At 39.8% G+C, this 17675-nt stretch overlaps 1 protein-coding gene across 2 annotated transcripts in view; it reads right to left on the bottom strand.

Moving 5' to 3' along the window:
- Positions 1–1159: 1159 nt before the first annotated feature.
- doc2g (double C2-like domains, gamma) overlaps positions 1160–17675 on the bottom strand; it is a 75008-nt gene continuing 58492 nt past the window's right edge. For both annotated transcript variants that reach the window (XM_084713002.1, XM_084712993.1), the window contains exons 9-11: positions 11655–11736; positions 11293–11389; positions 1160–3431 (exon numbers count right to left, since the gene is read on the bottom strand). In XM_084713002.1, coding sequence (XP_084569128.1) covers positions 3292–3431; positions 11293–11389; positions 11655–11736 — 319 coding nt within the window. In that variant the 3' untranslated portion in view covers positions 1160–3291. The remainder of the gene's footprint in view (positions 3432–11292; positions 11390–11654; positions 11737–17675) is intronic.

Below are 17675 nucleotides of genomic sequence, written 5' to 3'. Positions count from 1 at the left end.
ACATTTGATATCCTGGCAGGCATTTAGACAATTCAGTGAGAGTCTAGCCCAGATACACCATCAATAAGCAGAGATGCACACAGAGACACAGAAAACAGGTGTAGGTTAAGTAGCGTAGATTTCCAATATCTTGGATCCTGGTCTGTGATTATCTGCTGCCTTGCTGCAAAATGTGTTTCTATGCAGGATGTAATCTGATTTTACCTCCTGAGGTGAAATACTATTCTGTATGGCTGGGTTGCACCAACAACAGTTTTTTTTTCCTGTCTTGCTGCCTTTATTTGACAAGGCCAGCTGAAGACCAGACAGGAGAGGGGGGAGAAAGACATGCAGCAAAGGGCTGAACCGGCAGCCGCTGCAGAGGACCGACAGCCTCAGTGCATGGGGTGCATGCACTACCTGATTAAATCCTGGTTTAACTGTTGCACCAAACTTTAAAACTATCTTAAAATTAAGAGATTAAATGAAAACCTCTCTTTAAACTTCAATTTAGCTTTTACTCTAAACCAAGTTGCACCACAACTTAATACTTCAATTTAAAATGTGATCCAGTATTAACTTCAAACAAGTTTAACTTGGAAAAAAAATGGCTGCCTTTTTTTTTTTTTAGATCAATTGAGCTAAGTAACTAAGTTCCTCGAAAAAAATTTAAGGGACAGTCTCAACCCAGATGAGTTTTATGATGCATCTCTTCTTTCTTTCAAGTTGATCTGTAAAATAGACTGTCAGTTGCTGCCAGTCTCTTTTTTCCTGACTATGCTATTATCTGTTTTATAATTATATTTTTTATTATATATTATTTGGCTGTATTGATCCATTAGTTCAGCCAACAAGTTTTTCCCAAAGGCGGAGAAAGTACAGCCTCTCTGTCAAGCTGGATGTGAGTAGGCTAACTTGGCAAACTAACTTTATACCCAGCTAGCAAACAATATAATGTTTTGTTAAGAAATACAGAGCAGCCAACAGTCTTCCCCTCTCATTTATAATTACTAGGTCCCAGCAGCATGCAAGTGTATTTTTTATTCATTTTAATAAATGGTAAGCAAGCATCTCTAAATCGATAAGTGTAAAATCAGTTTTCTTTGCTATACTTGGATTTACTAAACAGAGCTTAGTTTTTAATGAACCCCCCTAATTTCCCAAACTTTTTTTCTTGGTACCCAGTGGAACTTCTGTTAACTGTCTTTTTTCCTGTACTGCTATGTGCTAATCTCATCTATGTTGAAAAGCATCTTCAGTTTGCTAATGTTAAATGTTGCAAAGCAATAGATAACTAAAACAATGGATGTAGATTGGCTAGCTAGTTAGCTTGTGTTTTGCTAATATTAGCTATCAGATGTAACTAGTGAGCTAATGATTGATGTAGATTCACTATCTAGTTAGCTAGTGTTTTGGTAACATTAGCTATCAGATGTGGCTAGGTAACAACTATATACATTAGTGATTGACCCCCAGCAACATCTTTTATCAAAATCTGATTTACTTTTCAACATAGACAATCCTAGCACAGCCCTAAGTATAGGAAACAGGAAACAGGAGAAAGTTGAACAAGGTTCCAAAGGACTGAGGAAGAGTCAATTGTGGAACAGGGCTCTGCTGCTTAAATTTAAATTTTTAATTGCTGCTTAAATCTGGATTTACTTACTTTAAACCTAGTTTCCCTAAACCCTAATTATAACTAATAGTTTAAATTAATCTTTGTTGGTGCCACCCAGTCTATGTCTGCATTTATACAGACTGCACATAGTTTGTCTCAGCAGGCAATCCTGTGCCACAGCCATGGACACAGTAGTCCCAGGAGTCTTGTCTCCTGTCCAAAAGATGAAATGTATGCCACTACATGGGATGAATGCAACATCGATCACAGCAATGACTCCCACTGATGGTCAATTTTTCCAAAAAAAAAAAAAAAAAAAAAGTAATTATTCTTCTTGATCCCCTCAGTGTCTGAGGGTGTATGGATTAGGGAAGATTTTCGAGCTTTGGGCAGCCTTATTCTCATAAATCAGATAACAGGACCAATCAAATGCCTGGTTTTTCAAATTAAAATATTACTGCTGTGATATTGCCCTGCAGGGAGAAAGTGTTGCATCATCTGGAGCAGAACTGGAGCCACTCTGGTAAACCGACTTGGATCCCGTTGAAATGTAGTTCATAATACTGCAGTGAAGTCAAAGTACAAATGGTACCTCCAAAAGCAATATCCGTTCTACTGACACGACTTCAGCCTTTCATCAGAAAAGTCCAAAAGAGTGGTCAGAGGTTACGTATCAAGATATTTTCCATTCTCAAAGTTGCTCTATGACTGTCTGGCAATTGGAGAAAAGGGACGGCAAAGGTCTGGCACACATGATTGACAGCTTGTCAGTGTCCTCCAGCCAGGAACACTCACACCACTGAGGCCCGTGGTGCTTGCAGAGGACTTCTCTCTCGTGTATGTGTCTTTCTTGTCCTTTGTTATTATTTCTTCACACCTCTGTGCTTCTGAAGTTGGACGGAGACACTGTGAATGGGGCATGGCGTGAATGCAGACGGACACACACTGCACAGACAGAAAATGTAGGCACTCATATTCTCATAGCCCTCATGCACACACACACAAACACACACACATATATACTGACACGTTAATGTCTGAAACGAAGGTGTAGAGAAAGCCACTGTCACCGAAAGACAATGAAAGACATAAAAACACTGAAACGGTAAAGGTACAAATCCACCATATGGATCATTTTGTGCTTTATAATACGGTGTGTTGTTTTGCATCAGATCAACAACCACGACGACAGAGACTTCTCAGAACAGAATCACCCCCTCTCCTGTAACTATATACCACATTATGAGTCACTAGGGTGCACATACAGTACGTTTGGCCCCTTTCACTGAATGAATTTTGAGTACATTAATCTCAAATTTCTTCGTTAGGCGTAAATTGACAGAATATGAGCGACTTCCACAATACAGTAAGGTCTAAAGCACATTTTTTGTGAGTATTGTTTCATTACGTCAACACTTTAATGGGTCACCTTTAGAAAAAAATACATTTTAAAAAATGTATTCGGATACACATCGTTACCATCACTAATATTAGTATGAATATCATATACTAATACTTGGTGCTGTAATTATTGGCGTTATATGACGGATTTAATTTTCAATATTATTATTGCATGTTTTTATCCTTTGCTCTTATTACTGCTTTACTTGGTCTCTTATCAGCCATCTTTCAGTGAGACAAAGTGTGTGTGTGTAGGTGTGTGTGTGTTTGTATGCATGAATGTCTTGTGTAATCTAGTCCGGTTTGTCGCTGCTCGGGGCTCCTTGCTGTGTGAGCGTATGCCAGTACTCCACTTTCTTCCCTTTGTTTTTGAGACACTCGAACCAGTGTTTGAGTCTCTGTCCGCTCGCATTGATGCCCAGCTCCACTCCACCTGCAAACACACAGGCAGAAACAGAGAGGGAGCATCAGGAAGTGATGGGAAATGTGCATGAAGGCAGAGAGAAACTGGGGAAAAAACAACCAGCAGTGGGAGTAGCTCTCACATCCTTTACTTAAGTAAAAAAAATACTCATACAACAATGTAAAAATACTCCATTACAAGTAAATCTTCTGCAGATAAATGGCCCCTGTGACTAATGTATTAGCATATGTTACATCATTTAATTGCTATTACTAATGCATCAATGCACATTTAGCGTCTTACTGCTATAGCTTGTCGGGGTGGAGCTAGTTTCAAATTCTTTATATACGGTTCAGAAGTTTAGCTAAGTGGTTCCCAAACCAGGGGTTGGCCCCCTTCAGAGGGTAACAGGATAAATCTGAGGGGTCAAGGGATGATTAATGGGAGAGGAGAGAAGAACAAAACAGGTTCTGATAGACATTTTTTTTCTTACTTTTCTCTTCTTCTCTAGTCTTTGCTCTTTTTGTGAAATAGTGGATCAGCCCAGTCTCTTCAATTTGCATACAAATATAATCACTGCATGTGCATGTGCCAAAGTCCAATTTTGTGTGCAGGTGATACACCAATCCTTCCCATTAAAAAAAAAAAAAAAAAACTTCACTTACTTCACTTACATCATGTGATTAACACAACACAAACACAAACCCAAACCACGATCTTTTCCTACGCCTAACCAAGTAGTTTTGTTGCGTAAACCTAACTAAACACAACGCTAATCACACCTTCATTTTTTTTACCTTGACAGTGAAGGTCACCTGACTATGGATGAAGACAAAGGCCAGCTAAGGCTGAATCTGGAAGTTTAGGAGCAATTTAAACACTGACATTGAACTAGTTAGCAGCCTGTTTGCAAATCTGTCAGTTATGAAGTGACATCCTCATTTATTGAATTGTGTTTCTGGCCACCTAATGAAGTCAAATATTCACTGTCAATTAACTCTCTTCTGGATTTCTACAAACTTTTGACTGTTTAGCTGCTAAATGCCCCACTAACTTCACCAGTTAGCCCCTAACTATCTGTGTGTAGTTTGGTGCTGAGCAGGAAGTGTATGGTGGGTTTTTAGACAAAAACATTGTGGTTTGGACAGCTAAGCAATGTGCTCAAACTCACTATTAAGCTCTGTAAGGTTGCATTCACACCAAATCAGGTGTTACCACTTTGAAGTCTCAATTTAGGCATTATGAAGGTTGCCATCTTGTTTTTGTTTTGCAACCAATATGTGCCGTACTGACAGGAACGTGGAGCTGGTGGGTGACGCACTGCGACTTGGGCAGTGCTTGGGTTTGGCTCATCCCTTCAGTAGTAAATAATGGCAGTTTGGCTGACCACAGTTTCTCATATTATAATTAAACAGCACACTAATGTGTTTCTGAAAACACTTTAAATGAGAAATGGGCAATGGAGTAACAGGATCTTGATTCAACATCTATTTTATTTTGAATAGGACCAGAATTCACAAAATGAACATCATGCTGCATTGAGGAAAACTTTAAACTAGTGACTGAGACCATACACTCATCACTAAGCTGTTTACTCAGGTCATAAACCAAGTGTGGCGAAGGCTCATTTTGCCATAAGAGTACATACAGTACATACAATCTGACTTTTTTATTGCAACCAGTGGGGTCAAGCCCTGCTGGCTGTTAGAAAGAATGCAGGTTTAATAAGGTCCTCCTGCATTGGCTTCACTTTTCAGACCTGGAAGCTTCATCCACTATTCATATATGGTCAATGGCGTTGCAGCAATAAATGCAGGGTTTTCCAGTGGTGGTGGCGGGGTGAGTGTGTTTATCTGTATTTAGAACATAACTGCTGTGAAATAGTCCAAAAAGTAAGATTTTTTTCTTTGATACACAAGCTCTAACTACCAACACTCCCTCTCATATTCACTGTCTAGCTTGCCCGACCACTGCTGCGCTCTCCATCACTCTCTAATAAACGAATGGACACAAACCAAAGGAAACTTCTCGGTGTTGCTATTTTGCCGCATAAACTGCAGCCAGATGCAGACTTCAAAGCTGGGTACACAAAATAAACCAAGTGAGGACACAGCTGGGAGAGTATCATTGTTCGCTCCATGAGCTCCGCCTATTTCAGGCTGACTGTGGAGCAGTCTGATCGCCACCGCAGCGTGAGGGTTACATTTTAACGGGTTACAAGTTGACACCATTTCAACTTTTCACTGCAGGCTGCTGTTTTTTTTTGTTTTTTTCCAGCAGTCCTTGCAGTCCCCACTGCTGCAGCCTAAATGAACTACCTCCCATTTCAAATGGATGAAAGAACTGACACTTTTCCTACAAAATGATGATGACTACAGCCTAAAGCTAAAGGGAGCTGCAGAAATGATAATTCTCTTTATATTCATCATGACCTCTTTCACATCGTCACATTGTTTTCACATTGTCATCTGATACATTGTTATTAAAGATACTTTGTATGACACTATATGATAAGTTAGTGATAAATGTCTTTTTGGTGGGACTGATAGCATCTCATACATCTAAAAAGTGACAAGGGCCCCGACTAGACTCAACATTTTCACAGGCCTAAAAGGTTGAGAACCACTTGTTTCATTTTTAACAATGCATTTTCATTTATAAGCTTATTGTATATTTTAAGTAACTTAAAACTGCAGATAATAAATGTAGTGGAATACATCCTTCAGAAATGCAATCAAGTAGATGTACAAGGTGGAATAAAATTTAAATAATCAAGTTAAGTACAACTTTCTCAAAACTGTGCTAACATGCAGTACTTAAGTAAATGTAATTAGTTACTTTCTACTAGTGGCATCAGAATATAACAAAAAAAGGGTCACAGACTGTCAGACATTTCATTTTCGTGTTAAAATCTAATATTTAAAGTAATTGGCAATAGTGTAAATCAACATTCATGCCAATAAAGATTATAGTTATTTGACTGGCAGACAGACATGGGAGCAAAGGAGACAGACAGATATTTGAGACAAATTCCTCCAGGCAGAGAGGAAGAGAAACAGACATGTAGCTGGGGAATCACAACAGAGAGATTTAGATAAGGAAAGATTTATTGAAAGACCATGGGGGGAATAAATATGCAGAGGAGCAGGAAATGACTCAGGTGAAAGTGAGCCGAGGTGATGGAGGCGTTGGTGGAGAGGCAGACTGTAAGGCAGAGAGATGCAGGCAGTTGTCACGCCGAGGTTATTACAAAGCCATTCCCTTGGCCGTGATTGCGCAGTTAATGGAGCGTGAAGTTTTAAACACGGTATTTTGGCAATGCTGCCTTCTAACAGCGCCTAGGAAAATGATAGCCGCGAGCAAACAAGGCTCGATTGTTGATCTGCGTCTCATCTGAGCTCGGCGTTCAACACCGCCTGAGATGCTGCTGCTGGGTGGAGACGAGCAGCCTACCGTGTATCCTCCTTAATTTCCTTTCACGGGCAGACACAAGTAACTCGAAGAGCAGGTCAGAACCTGTTGACAGAGTTTCAATAGCATAATCAGGCTCAACACTTTGTCACCTCCACCTCCGCCCGTCCAACACTCCCACCTCCTTCGAGCAGAGATCAATGGAGTGTTCTCTAAGCCTGCGGGTCGCTACTGACAAACAAACGGTCAGCCATCCTGACATGCGTAGGGGGACAGAAGAAGGATGAGGAACCAGAGCCAGAGGAGGTGACACAGATGAGGGCGAGGCTGACACGCAGGCTGGCGAGCAGATGTGCATCAGCACTCGCACAGGTTTCACCCTGTTCGCTGTCTGCTTATTTTTACCCTTAAAACAAATTACCCCGCTGCACATCTGTCTCAGCGAGCTTCGTGACTGTCTGTGCTGTGAGCACAATATGAGATCAGTTTATTTAATGCATGAAGCATGAAGGCATACAGAATATACTATTCATGTTTTCCTGTAATTTGTATATTTGATTTCACACCAATGTATATGGAAATTGATACTCTGCCTTGTGAGCCTCTTTGGGCTGAAAGATACTAACTTACATTGATATCAGAATACAGACCCAACATCTGAGTAGATTTTTGTTGCTGGACATAATTTAGTCCATCTAAATGTCAATATTTGAGCACTATTCGTTGTACATATTTCCAGTGTAACATTATAACAGGAATTCATCAACAGTCAGGCAAAAGTCATTTGAAAATCTGCAGGAAGTCAAGTCACAGTTGCAGCTGTGTCAGAGGAAAAAGAGGAAAAAACTGTATCTAAAGTGTATCTACTTAAATCGATGATGCTGATTTTACAATTAGGTGTGAGAAAAGAGGTAAGTTAATAAACTACTTTTTAGGTCACAATTTTGCCAGATTATCCAAAAACTGATGAGATGATCCAGCGAGAGGCATATGCAGCAAGAACCCAACACTCTGTGTGCTGCAGAACATAATGCACCACCCCTGGGTTAAATACAAAGTCAGAGTCCCACACTAGCAGACCCGTAGACTTGAAGGCTTTAATATGATTCAAACAAAGGGCTTGTTGGATCATCTAACTGTGTCTGAAACAGTCCGACAAGCATCCCCACTCTGCACAGAAACTGGCCAGGGGTGTGTAGCTGAGAATGCATGCAGGGTTTTACCTTTTCCCTGAAATTTTCACACAGCTATTTCCATCACTTTTTGTGTGTACAACACCAGTAAGCAAGTGTAACATGAATGCCTTTGAAGAGCAAAAGTGTGCCATCATCCACATTTGCATGAATCATTGCATTCTTTGATGGCAGGCTTTGCATATGCAGGTGTATGCAGATGACACGTTGTACGAAGCTGTTTGTTTGGAGCATACAAAGCCCTTAAAGGTGAAATATGTAACAATGACAACTAGAATTCAAAATGGATGCTGCCCAAATACAAAATATTGGTGACAGTTGTCTCTCTCTGTTTATCTACCCCTTATAAAAGATTATTGTTGATTTCTTACAACTCATAAGTAGACACTTAATCTGCAAACATTTAGCTTGATGTAAAATGAATAAATGTGAAACTGGCAGTAGGCAGAATTACACAGACCAAAACATAAACAGACATTCTGCACTGGAATGGAAATTTCAAAGGAGAACATACTGGCTGTAGCGCTGTTGTCAGAGAAGCCAGTAGTTCAACTAAGCACACTTCTTTAATCTCTGTTGACCATCATTTTATGATTTTGTGCAGTAAATATACTCCATATTTCCCCTTCAAGACCTCACCTGTGAGATGTAACTGCCCTGAACACTCGCTTTGTTTTGAATAAAAAACAGCCACAGATATGCCTTGAAATAGCCTCAAAATTTAAATAACCTCAAAACCTCAAAATTTTAATTATTAGGCCTGTGCACTGAGGTAGCGTCAAACCATATTTGCAGCTTTAAACGCAAACTGTTCCTCTGAGGTGTCATTTTTAACGATGAGCATCAACAGACCTCAAAGATTTGCAATATTCTCATTAAGACTTGCGACCTGCCCTCAAGGACCTGAGACTTAAACTTACTTTGAAAAGACTTAAGAGAGATAGATATGACTTGGACTTAAGACTTGGTTTGGCTTAAGACTTGACTTGACTTTGACTTGCCCGAGAAAACTTGAACTCTAATTCAGCTTGTCTTCAGAGTACCGCTCTACACTTATTGGAAATATTATATGTAAAGCAACATGAGGCCAGGGATTGCTGTATGACACTAGAAACACTGACCCACTGTGACTAAATGGATGTACATAATTTATAGCTGAATTTATAATGACATTCATGAAGAAATGGTTTTTACTGTAATATGGCTCAGACAGATACCTGATCTGCTTATTAAGGTATTAAAATTGACACTTATTTGGGACCTTTTCTGGCAGCCATATTGTAGATAAACACAGGTGTTACTAATGATACTAATTAAGGTCCTGTTCCATTTAGTTTAGCAGAGCTTTTCCAGTGAGCTAGCATGCACTATAGCAGCACCCTGGCTCTGTCTGACTGAAATGGAAGGAGCATTAATTAGTATCATTGGTAACAGCAGTTCATGCTACAATATGGCTGCTGTAAAGAAGTCTATTGGATCTACTGTTTCTCAAGCTGTTGCATTATGGTCCTGTTCAGACCTGGTATTAAAATGCCTCCTGGGTGACACGATCACAAGTGTACAGCTCTAATTACAGGTGGTACTGCACCCAGAGAGCCAGACACTCAGTCCACATTCAGAGGTGGTCTGGGTTGCATGTGATCACATTCTTTTAGCAGTGTGTATGCATTATGTCCAGGGCCACAATGAAGGACCGCCTACTAAACTGATGCCCTGTGAGTCCATCATTTTGTTCACTGAAATACTAATTATGTGTCTGAGCTCTCTTAGCAATATTGGGAACATACTAGTAACTGCAGTATGCCCAGACTCCCGTAAAAATTGTGCTATTTTGAGAGTTTTTGCGTGAGGAGAAACGTAATAAACTTTCTTAAGTATTTGGGCCCTCTTAGAAATTCGGCAAATTGAGACATTGAGTTATGTCTGTCTTTGTAGAAAAACGCTGTATACGTTTGTCCCAGAGTGTTAATGGCCACTGCTGTTGGGCCACCAATTAACAACAACAGCACATTTTGCAAATGTGTTTATTTCCATACAGAGAAGGGAAGTTAAACTGCTACAGTGAATTCTTATTCATTCATGCTTTCTTGAAATTTCGGCATTAAATGCAATACCTTAAGTTGTTACTTTCCTGGTGAAAAGAGCAGGCAGACAGGTGACACGCGCACAAGTGGTCACTTGAGACACATGTTAATACCAGGTCTGAACAGGCTCTATGTTTTTTGTAAAGTTTTACAGCTTTCCTGGATGGTGACAGACATCGTAAACGTACAACTCAATGTCAGCATTCACAACTCAAAATCGGAGGTGAAAATTAAATTTCCCATCTCTCCTTGTGTATCGATCTTTCCAACAAGTCATCTACTTGATTTATCGCTGGTGTTTTCCTGTGTATTTTCGCCCACACATTTTTCTCTCACTGTTAAGTTTTCTCCTCCATGTATCTCTTAAATCTTACCTTTTACTGTGTGACATCTTCTATATCTCCTGCTAAGCCTATTAGCTGCTTGTTATTTCTCCAACTCTTACAATGGTGCACTGGGACTGTGTTCACTCGGCCTCTTTATCAACTCGTTTTCTCCATTCCTCTTGGTCTCAGTGTCATTTTTCTCCCAGCCAATTAACATAACTGGCAGGCCACTGTAATGCCCTGTAATGATAATGGTCAGAGGAATGGCTGTTATCTGGGGCTGTATGTTAGACCGATGGCCTTTTCTCCCAGCAGGGCTAATAACTCACTGGGCTTATCTAAACACAGGGTGTCTCCCACCCACCCGCTGCCTGGCACACACACACACACACACGTGCACACACACACACGCACATTAGAAAGAGTAAAACGCTTTGATCTGAAGGCCTTCAAGCTCGCAGGGTGGTAATCCATTCTCACTGTGCCTCCCCACTACTTCGCCATCACTCCCTAAGCTCCCATTGCCATGATATACACACTAGGCCATGCCAAAGCTGTTTAGCAGCCTGACGGAGGAGCAGCGATCTGATGTGCCAAGTCCACGACGGATGGGGCTCCAGAGCCAACGTCTTCCTTTTAGATTTTTCTAAAGCCTCTCCGTTTCCTTTCCCAATCAAACTCACTCAATCGCTCTCCTCAAGCCTCATAATTACCCCTCATCTCTCCGCTTTTTTTTTTTTTTTTTTTTTTACGCCTCTCTCCACCCACGCTCGGCCTGGTTTTTATGTTTTCTGCAATTGCACCACTTTAATTTAAACAGCAATCTACTGCTGCTTTTGTCTCCACACCTCAGTTTCGTTTTTTTTTTCTCTCTTACCTATGAAGTCGTTGCTCATTCCCAAGTCATAGTCCCACACAGAGATCTCCAGGGTTTTCTTTGCCAGCTGGTCCAGGGCGACATCATATGAAAACTCCTGTGCAGGTGGTTCACACAAGAGCATATTTGTATCAATGATTCATAAATACGAGAGTTGAAAGAGACTGAATGTGTAATTTAGTGTGTTTTCAGTAGAAGCATGCAGATTGATGCCGAGAAGGAAATGTTAGATTCAAAGTTATTTCTGCCATGCTCATCCAAACGTAAGATACTCTACAGAACATGATTTCCAACTCAGTAAAGAAATCAGAGAAGTTGGCAAGTGTAGTGTTATTGCTTACAGAGCAGGAGACATGTTGTACCTCATTGAATTCAGGGTTGAGAGTCTTTTTCTTCACTGAAGTCTTGTACTTTGATTTCTTCCCCATATCTGGCTGCAAGATGCTGGGAAAGAGAGAAGAACGAGAGCAAATGCCGAAGAGGACATGAATTCATCAGGACTCTTTAGGTCGTACCAACTTCAAGATAACACATAGCAGGAACTTAAAGAAATACTTTGACATTTTGGGAAATAAGCTTCATTGTCTGACCAAGAAAAAAATTGAAGTGCAGTAGTTCTTTCAATGTGGTTTTTGACGTTTGAGACTGTGGGACTCTGCTTTGACAAACCTTAGAAAAACAGATTAATAGATTAATTCAATGTCTGAGTGTCTATGGGATCATATAGCGGCTACTTGATCCCGTAAACATCCAACATTTTCACTGAATGAGCCAAATACCAAGAGATGTTTAGAAAATCCTAGATCATTGTTACTTTTGATAACCGTTTGACACCCCTGAGGGGAGGCCCATGTCCCACTTTGAAAACTTGAATCCAGTTGGACTGTTGTGCTAACAAAAAATTGATGAGGAAATTAACATCCTATAAAGACACTTGTACATTCATGGGCATTGAAAGTGTAATACCGGCTTTAGATGAGAAAAAACTACAGCTAGCAGCTGGTTAGCTTAGTATAAAGACACATGGGAAACAGATAGCCTTTTTTAATGTGTTGTTTTGGAATTCAGGTGCTGATTGGCAGATTGTGTTACCTTTGAACAGGACCAGGCTAGTAGTTTTGCTCTTTTTTCACTCATTATGCTAAGCTAAGCTAACTGACAGCTGGCTTTTGCTATAGATCGAAACACTGTGAGATCACAGTAGCAACAGTAGTCATTTCAGGGTAGACAACTTTGATTTGAATCACAGAAATGCTGTAAGTAAAATCAGCAAATTAGTTTATTTCTGTTGTAATTTTCAGCCATAACTAAAGATATATAGTTTAATATGACGGCGACCTATCTGACGCTCCTGCTGTGCTGCTTATTTTATGTTCTGTGTTACTTTGCTAAGCTAAATCTACTCAACTCACCACCGGTCAGACTGACTGCTAGTTTTGTATAAACATGAGCTGTCATTTTCTTCAGTCTGTGGTCCAACAAGTAAATTAGGTCTCAAACTTAACATCGGTGAAAAAACATAAAATGTATTTTTAGAAAAATTAGATGTATAAACTTTGAAATACTATAATGAAAAAAGAAAACATTCAACAAGTTTGTTACCACTGAATTGTTGAAGCAGGGGTTTTCTACCCTGAAGTTAATGCAGACAAACATTGTGACTGGTTCTATATATTTAGTTATATAATGAGAATGGTATCAACCTTCTCATCTAAATTTCACAAAGAAGGTGGATGAAATTCTTCTCATAACCTCATAACTATTTCTCTGATTCAGCTCTAACTGTAGTCCATATTCCTTAAAGAAATGGAGTGATAAGTGAGCAGTGCAGGACAAACAGTAACTAAAAGGTTTTGTACAATAAAAAACCTTAATTTTACCATTTTACCTTCCCCAACAAGCCCAGGACAGCCATTATTTCTGAGATCACAGTAATCAATCCATTACTTTTACTTTTAATCTTCTGCCCTGTCGTGACAGTAAACTTTGCTGAATTGCGGGAACAAAGGGAGACAGAAAGTCTGCAAAATCTCTTTCAGAGATAATTGTGACCCAGAAGTCTTTTGAACAAAGGCGGGGACAGTGAGAGAGCGAAAGAGAAAGAGAGAGACAGTAGACCACAGCAAGATCATAATCACGCCAGTGTTGGAGGACTATACGCTCCAGCGAAGAGGCAACAGAAGGATCGCTAGAGGGCAATGGGAGTCATCATCAGCATAAATTCCAAGTCAAGATGTTCAGGCGGTAAGATATCTCACTCTTCCAGCCCCCCCCCCCCCCCTCCCCCCCCTGCTAGTGATGAATCCTGGCTTGACAGCTGATGCATGAGATGGGCTCGGGGTTGTCACTGCGGAGCCGGAATCAGAGCGAGTGAAGGATGGAGGGATGGAGGAGGGGAAGGAACAGGAGGCGGAGGAGGTGGAACTGACAGAAAGCAAGGTGTTGGCATAAAAACTTGAGCCACTGTAGGTTGTCAGAGCTGAAAATGTCATTTTTCATGATATGAAATCATTGGGAAGAAATTGCAGTTATCAGAAACAACTGTGGCTTCAGTTGTCCTACTTCCTGTTGGCAACTAAAGGACACATGGCTTTTAGTTGCAAAGACACATAACTTAGTGACATTTTCTTGGTTCTGTGTTGATCGAAGGAGCCTCAATATCAGTGTCCAGATCTTCAGTTATTTGGTTTCCTGCAGCAACCTGCCAGCTTCAAAACCAAGGGGGCTTGACCAGTCGAGATCCACAACATAAATCTAAATGGTTACAGCAAATGTATACACATATACTGCGTGTCTCCAATTTAGCTGTTTTCCTCTTGTCAAAAACTCCTTTTTTGAATGAACTGCTCACAACTCATGTTTACATTAGGACTAAATAACCTGTGAAGTATCACTTTGTTTTACGGGGTCACAATCTAAAATGGTTGGGGATAACTGTTCTGCAGTGTATATACTGTATTAAGCAATCTCCTCATTTAGTTGCTGAAGAGTTACAAATGTACAACTTACCATAAATTATCTAAATTATTCAAATTCGCTGATGATCCTGCGGTGAGTGGTTTGGAAACAGTAGCTGAAGAATCAGTATATAGGTCAGAGAGGTGTCTCGATTTGTCAGCTGGAGCAACTTCAGAGCATGCAAAATTGTTGGATCTTAAAGTTTGGTTTTATAAAAGGCCCTGGATGTTATTATACAGCAGTCACACCACAAAGTGACATTCACTCAAACCTTTAATAAAAAGGGAACAAAGCTCTCTGAGCTAACAAGCTTGCTAAAGGTCAGTTAGCAGAGCTGTTAGCTTATTAGCTAAGCTCAGTCACAAAAGGGACAAAAGTTTTGGTCTATTCAAAAGATGTGACTGTACCTTTGACTCCTCTCTCATAACTGTCTGCAAACCACTGTGGAAAAACTGAGCTACAACGGATTCCTTTATTTTGGTATCTCTGGTTCCCTCAAAGGTCAGCTCTGTCAAGGTGCAAATTCATGTGATAAACTTCACCAGAGTTTAAATTTATGCAGAACATTTTAGCAGAATAATTTTGCCTCCTCTTGCAGGTCCTCTGATCTCTCTGAATCCATTGGAATGGATTGATTCCACTGCAATTTTAAATCCTGGCATTTCTGAGCCTTTTCTGCATTTTCAGACAACAGAAGGCAAATTTTAGCACAATGGCATAATGGAAAGACTCCAATTCATCAAAGACGGCGCAAAGACACAACAGGTGAGTGTAAAATGTTTCAATATGATTGGGCAATTTGCCACAGACTGTTGATGCATATGGGTTGAAGTTGATAAATTTTGGTTGAATGAACACAAACAAAACTTCGGTTTCTGTTTCCTTTAATCTTTAAAGGTGTGTTTTCTCTGAACAGACCATTTGAGTGTCCCAAAAGCTGTCTCACTGGTGAAATGCCCTCTGGGAGGACAGAGACAACATCTGAAGTTCTTCTTTGGTATGTGCTAGTACTACCACCTCCTGTGTACCCATTACACAGGTTCACAGCATTATTTGGTTTATTACACTCGAGATTACAGCGTTGTTCCAGTTCAAGCCGTTCAGTCTGACATATTACCAAACAACAGTGTGTCACCACAGTCACAGGCTCTGTTAGGTGTTTATTACTTTAAAAGGTCATTTTCTCCATAAGGTAATCAACATTTATCCCTCTCCAAAATACCTGGCTCTCATAGTCTAACGGCCTTCAGAAGAAAGGAAACGAGAAGAAAGAAAGGAATCAATTGAGAGAGGCAACCAGACAAAGCCTCTATTTGACCAGCAGCTCACGAGAGGGTGAGGTGAAAGCCCAGGGGACATCTCAGTCTGAGCTGTGCCAAATCACATTTTACATACAGCTCTGAGGCATTTCAGAGGGGGGATTCCAATTTCCAGAATAACAAAACATCATTTGACAACAACATTCACAATAATGATAGCATAAATAAAAAAATATTTTGTACAGCAGCAACCAAACTATGCTGGAATTACCGTAGAAAATTCAATGTGAAGAATAATTCACACCATGGAAGGCTGGTCCACAGAGATAGGGAGGATTATCCCTTCGGTTTTTGTTCGCGGTTTCCTTAAAAAGTAGGTTGTTCACAAAAAAATACAGTAAACTAACTAATCTTACATTTCTGTGCTGTGCACATTTACTATTTTAGCCATGTGCAAAAAAAAATCTACACTGTCTGGTAAAAGGGATCGACAGCTGTTCTTTTCTATAAAGATGATAATAAATACTGTTCCATAATAGTGTTTTATTTTTCTCACATGAAGAAATGAGGCCAAGTAAGGACAACTTAGGAATGATATTTAAGGGGTGGACAAACCAACAGGAACACTAAAGCATTGCACACTCGAATCTAATGTATCAAAACCACAACAGTTTCAAAACATCTCAACAAAATTTCGAGTTTATTAGATTCATAAATTTAGTACTTTTGCAGGGCAAATTATATCTGCTATGTGTTAGATATGTAATGCAGGTGTTAATGACTGTGTCGTCACCCTGCAACTGATTTATCACACCATACTAAAGTCAGCAGCTCACTGGTGTAATATACATGTGGTTCATTTCATCCTAAGTCTTCTAACTTAACTCTGTTTTTTTGTAAATGTTTGTATTCATGAGGATTTTTCTATATAGTATAGACTCTATTTTTTAATTCTGTTTTTAGAAAACCAGATAACATGTCTTTTTAGTATGAAACCCTCTTTATGCTACCAAATGTCTAGAAGATAACAACTCGATTTGGTTACTGTAGCTTTGGTTGAACTTCAGGATGACTCTTTGTACAGAGCAAACACTGTGAGCTGGTTGGCTGGAATGCAGGGTGCTCTTCTTTCTTTCTTTCTTTCTTTCTTTCTTTCTTTCTTTCTTTCTTTCTTTCTTTCTTTCTTTCGGCACTTTGGAGAGCACTGTGCACGATATGTTTGTGACAACGGTACTATTATGATACATAAAGATGGTGATTTGTGTGTCGATTGTGGGTTGTTGTTAACACATAGGCTCTCGTGATGGGTGAGGTGGTTGCAGGTTTGCAAAAAAAACCTTGACCTGATTGCAGTTTATGTTTATCAAGCCACCTTTTATTAAGAGCAGAGAGAAGTAGGAAACAGGTTGGTTTTAGTCCCAAGTCCACTGTCTACAAGGTTCAGTTTATGTGAATTAACATTAAAATACCTTCTGCTCCTGGTGAGTGTACAGACTCTTAGGTGTCTTATAGTAGGGCCATATTTTTTCACAGTAAAAACTTTATTTATACCATCATCAAGACTCTTTCCTGATTTGTTTCGATCTACAGGGTCACAGGGACAAACGTCATTTACTCAGTAACATCATTAACTAACCTGTGATGCAGTGTTTTCCAAAGACACACACATGTTGACGGACCCGGTCACCACTACAGTTGGCTTCTGTTAAATACTTTCATTGATATAATTTATTTAGAAATAATCTATTGAGGGTGACAGCTTCATGATTTTCAAAAGAAGGGGGGAGGCCAGTACATACAGGAGGAATGATTACAGTTTACATAACCAACTGCAAGAGTGCAGAGTACTTTTGCTTTTCACTGCTATTAATCTACAAATGAAATTAAATCAAATCAATAGGTCCTGTAACAGGACAGGGATGAACAAAGCTGAAATATTAAAAATTCTACATATTTAATGAGTACCTTGTCTGTCTTTGCCCTCTATGTCATTGGACCCACATGACTTAATCACATCACATCACAGCTTTACAACTCTTTAACTGCCAGGGTCATGAAAATTTGATACCAACCATCCTGACAGCATGTTTAGGTTACGGTGAGACAAACAGAAGAACGAGAGCGTCCCCGCTGTGAATGAGGGAACGAAAAAACAAAAATATGACA

Source organism: Lutjanus erythropterus, chromosome 3, assembly GCF_056507025.1.
Source record: "Lutjanus erythropterus isolate fLutEry1 chromosome 3, fLutEry1.hap2, whole genome shotgun sequence".
NCBI classification, from domain to species: domain Eukaryota; kingdom Metazoa; phylum Chordata; class Actinopteri; order Lutjaniformes; family Lutjanidae; genus Lutjanus; species Lutjanus erythropterus.
This window is presented reverse-complemented; position numbering and strand designations above follow the sequence as displayed.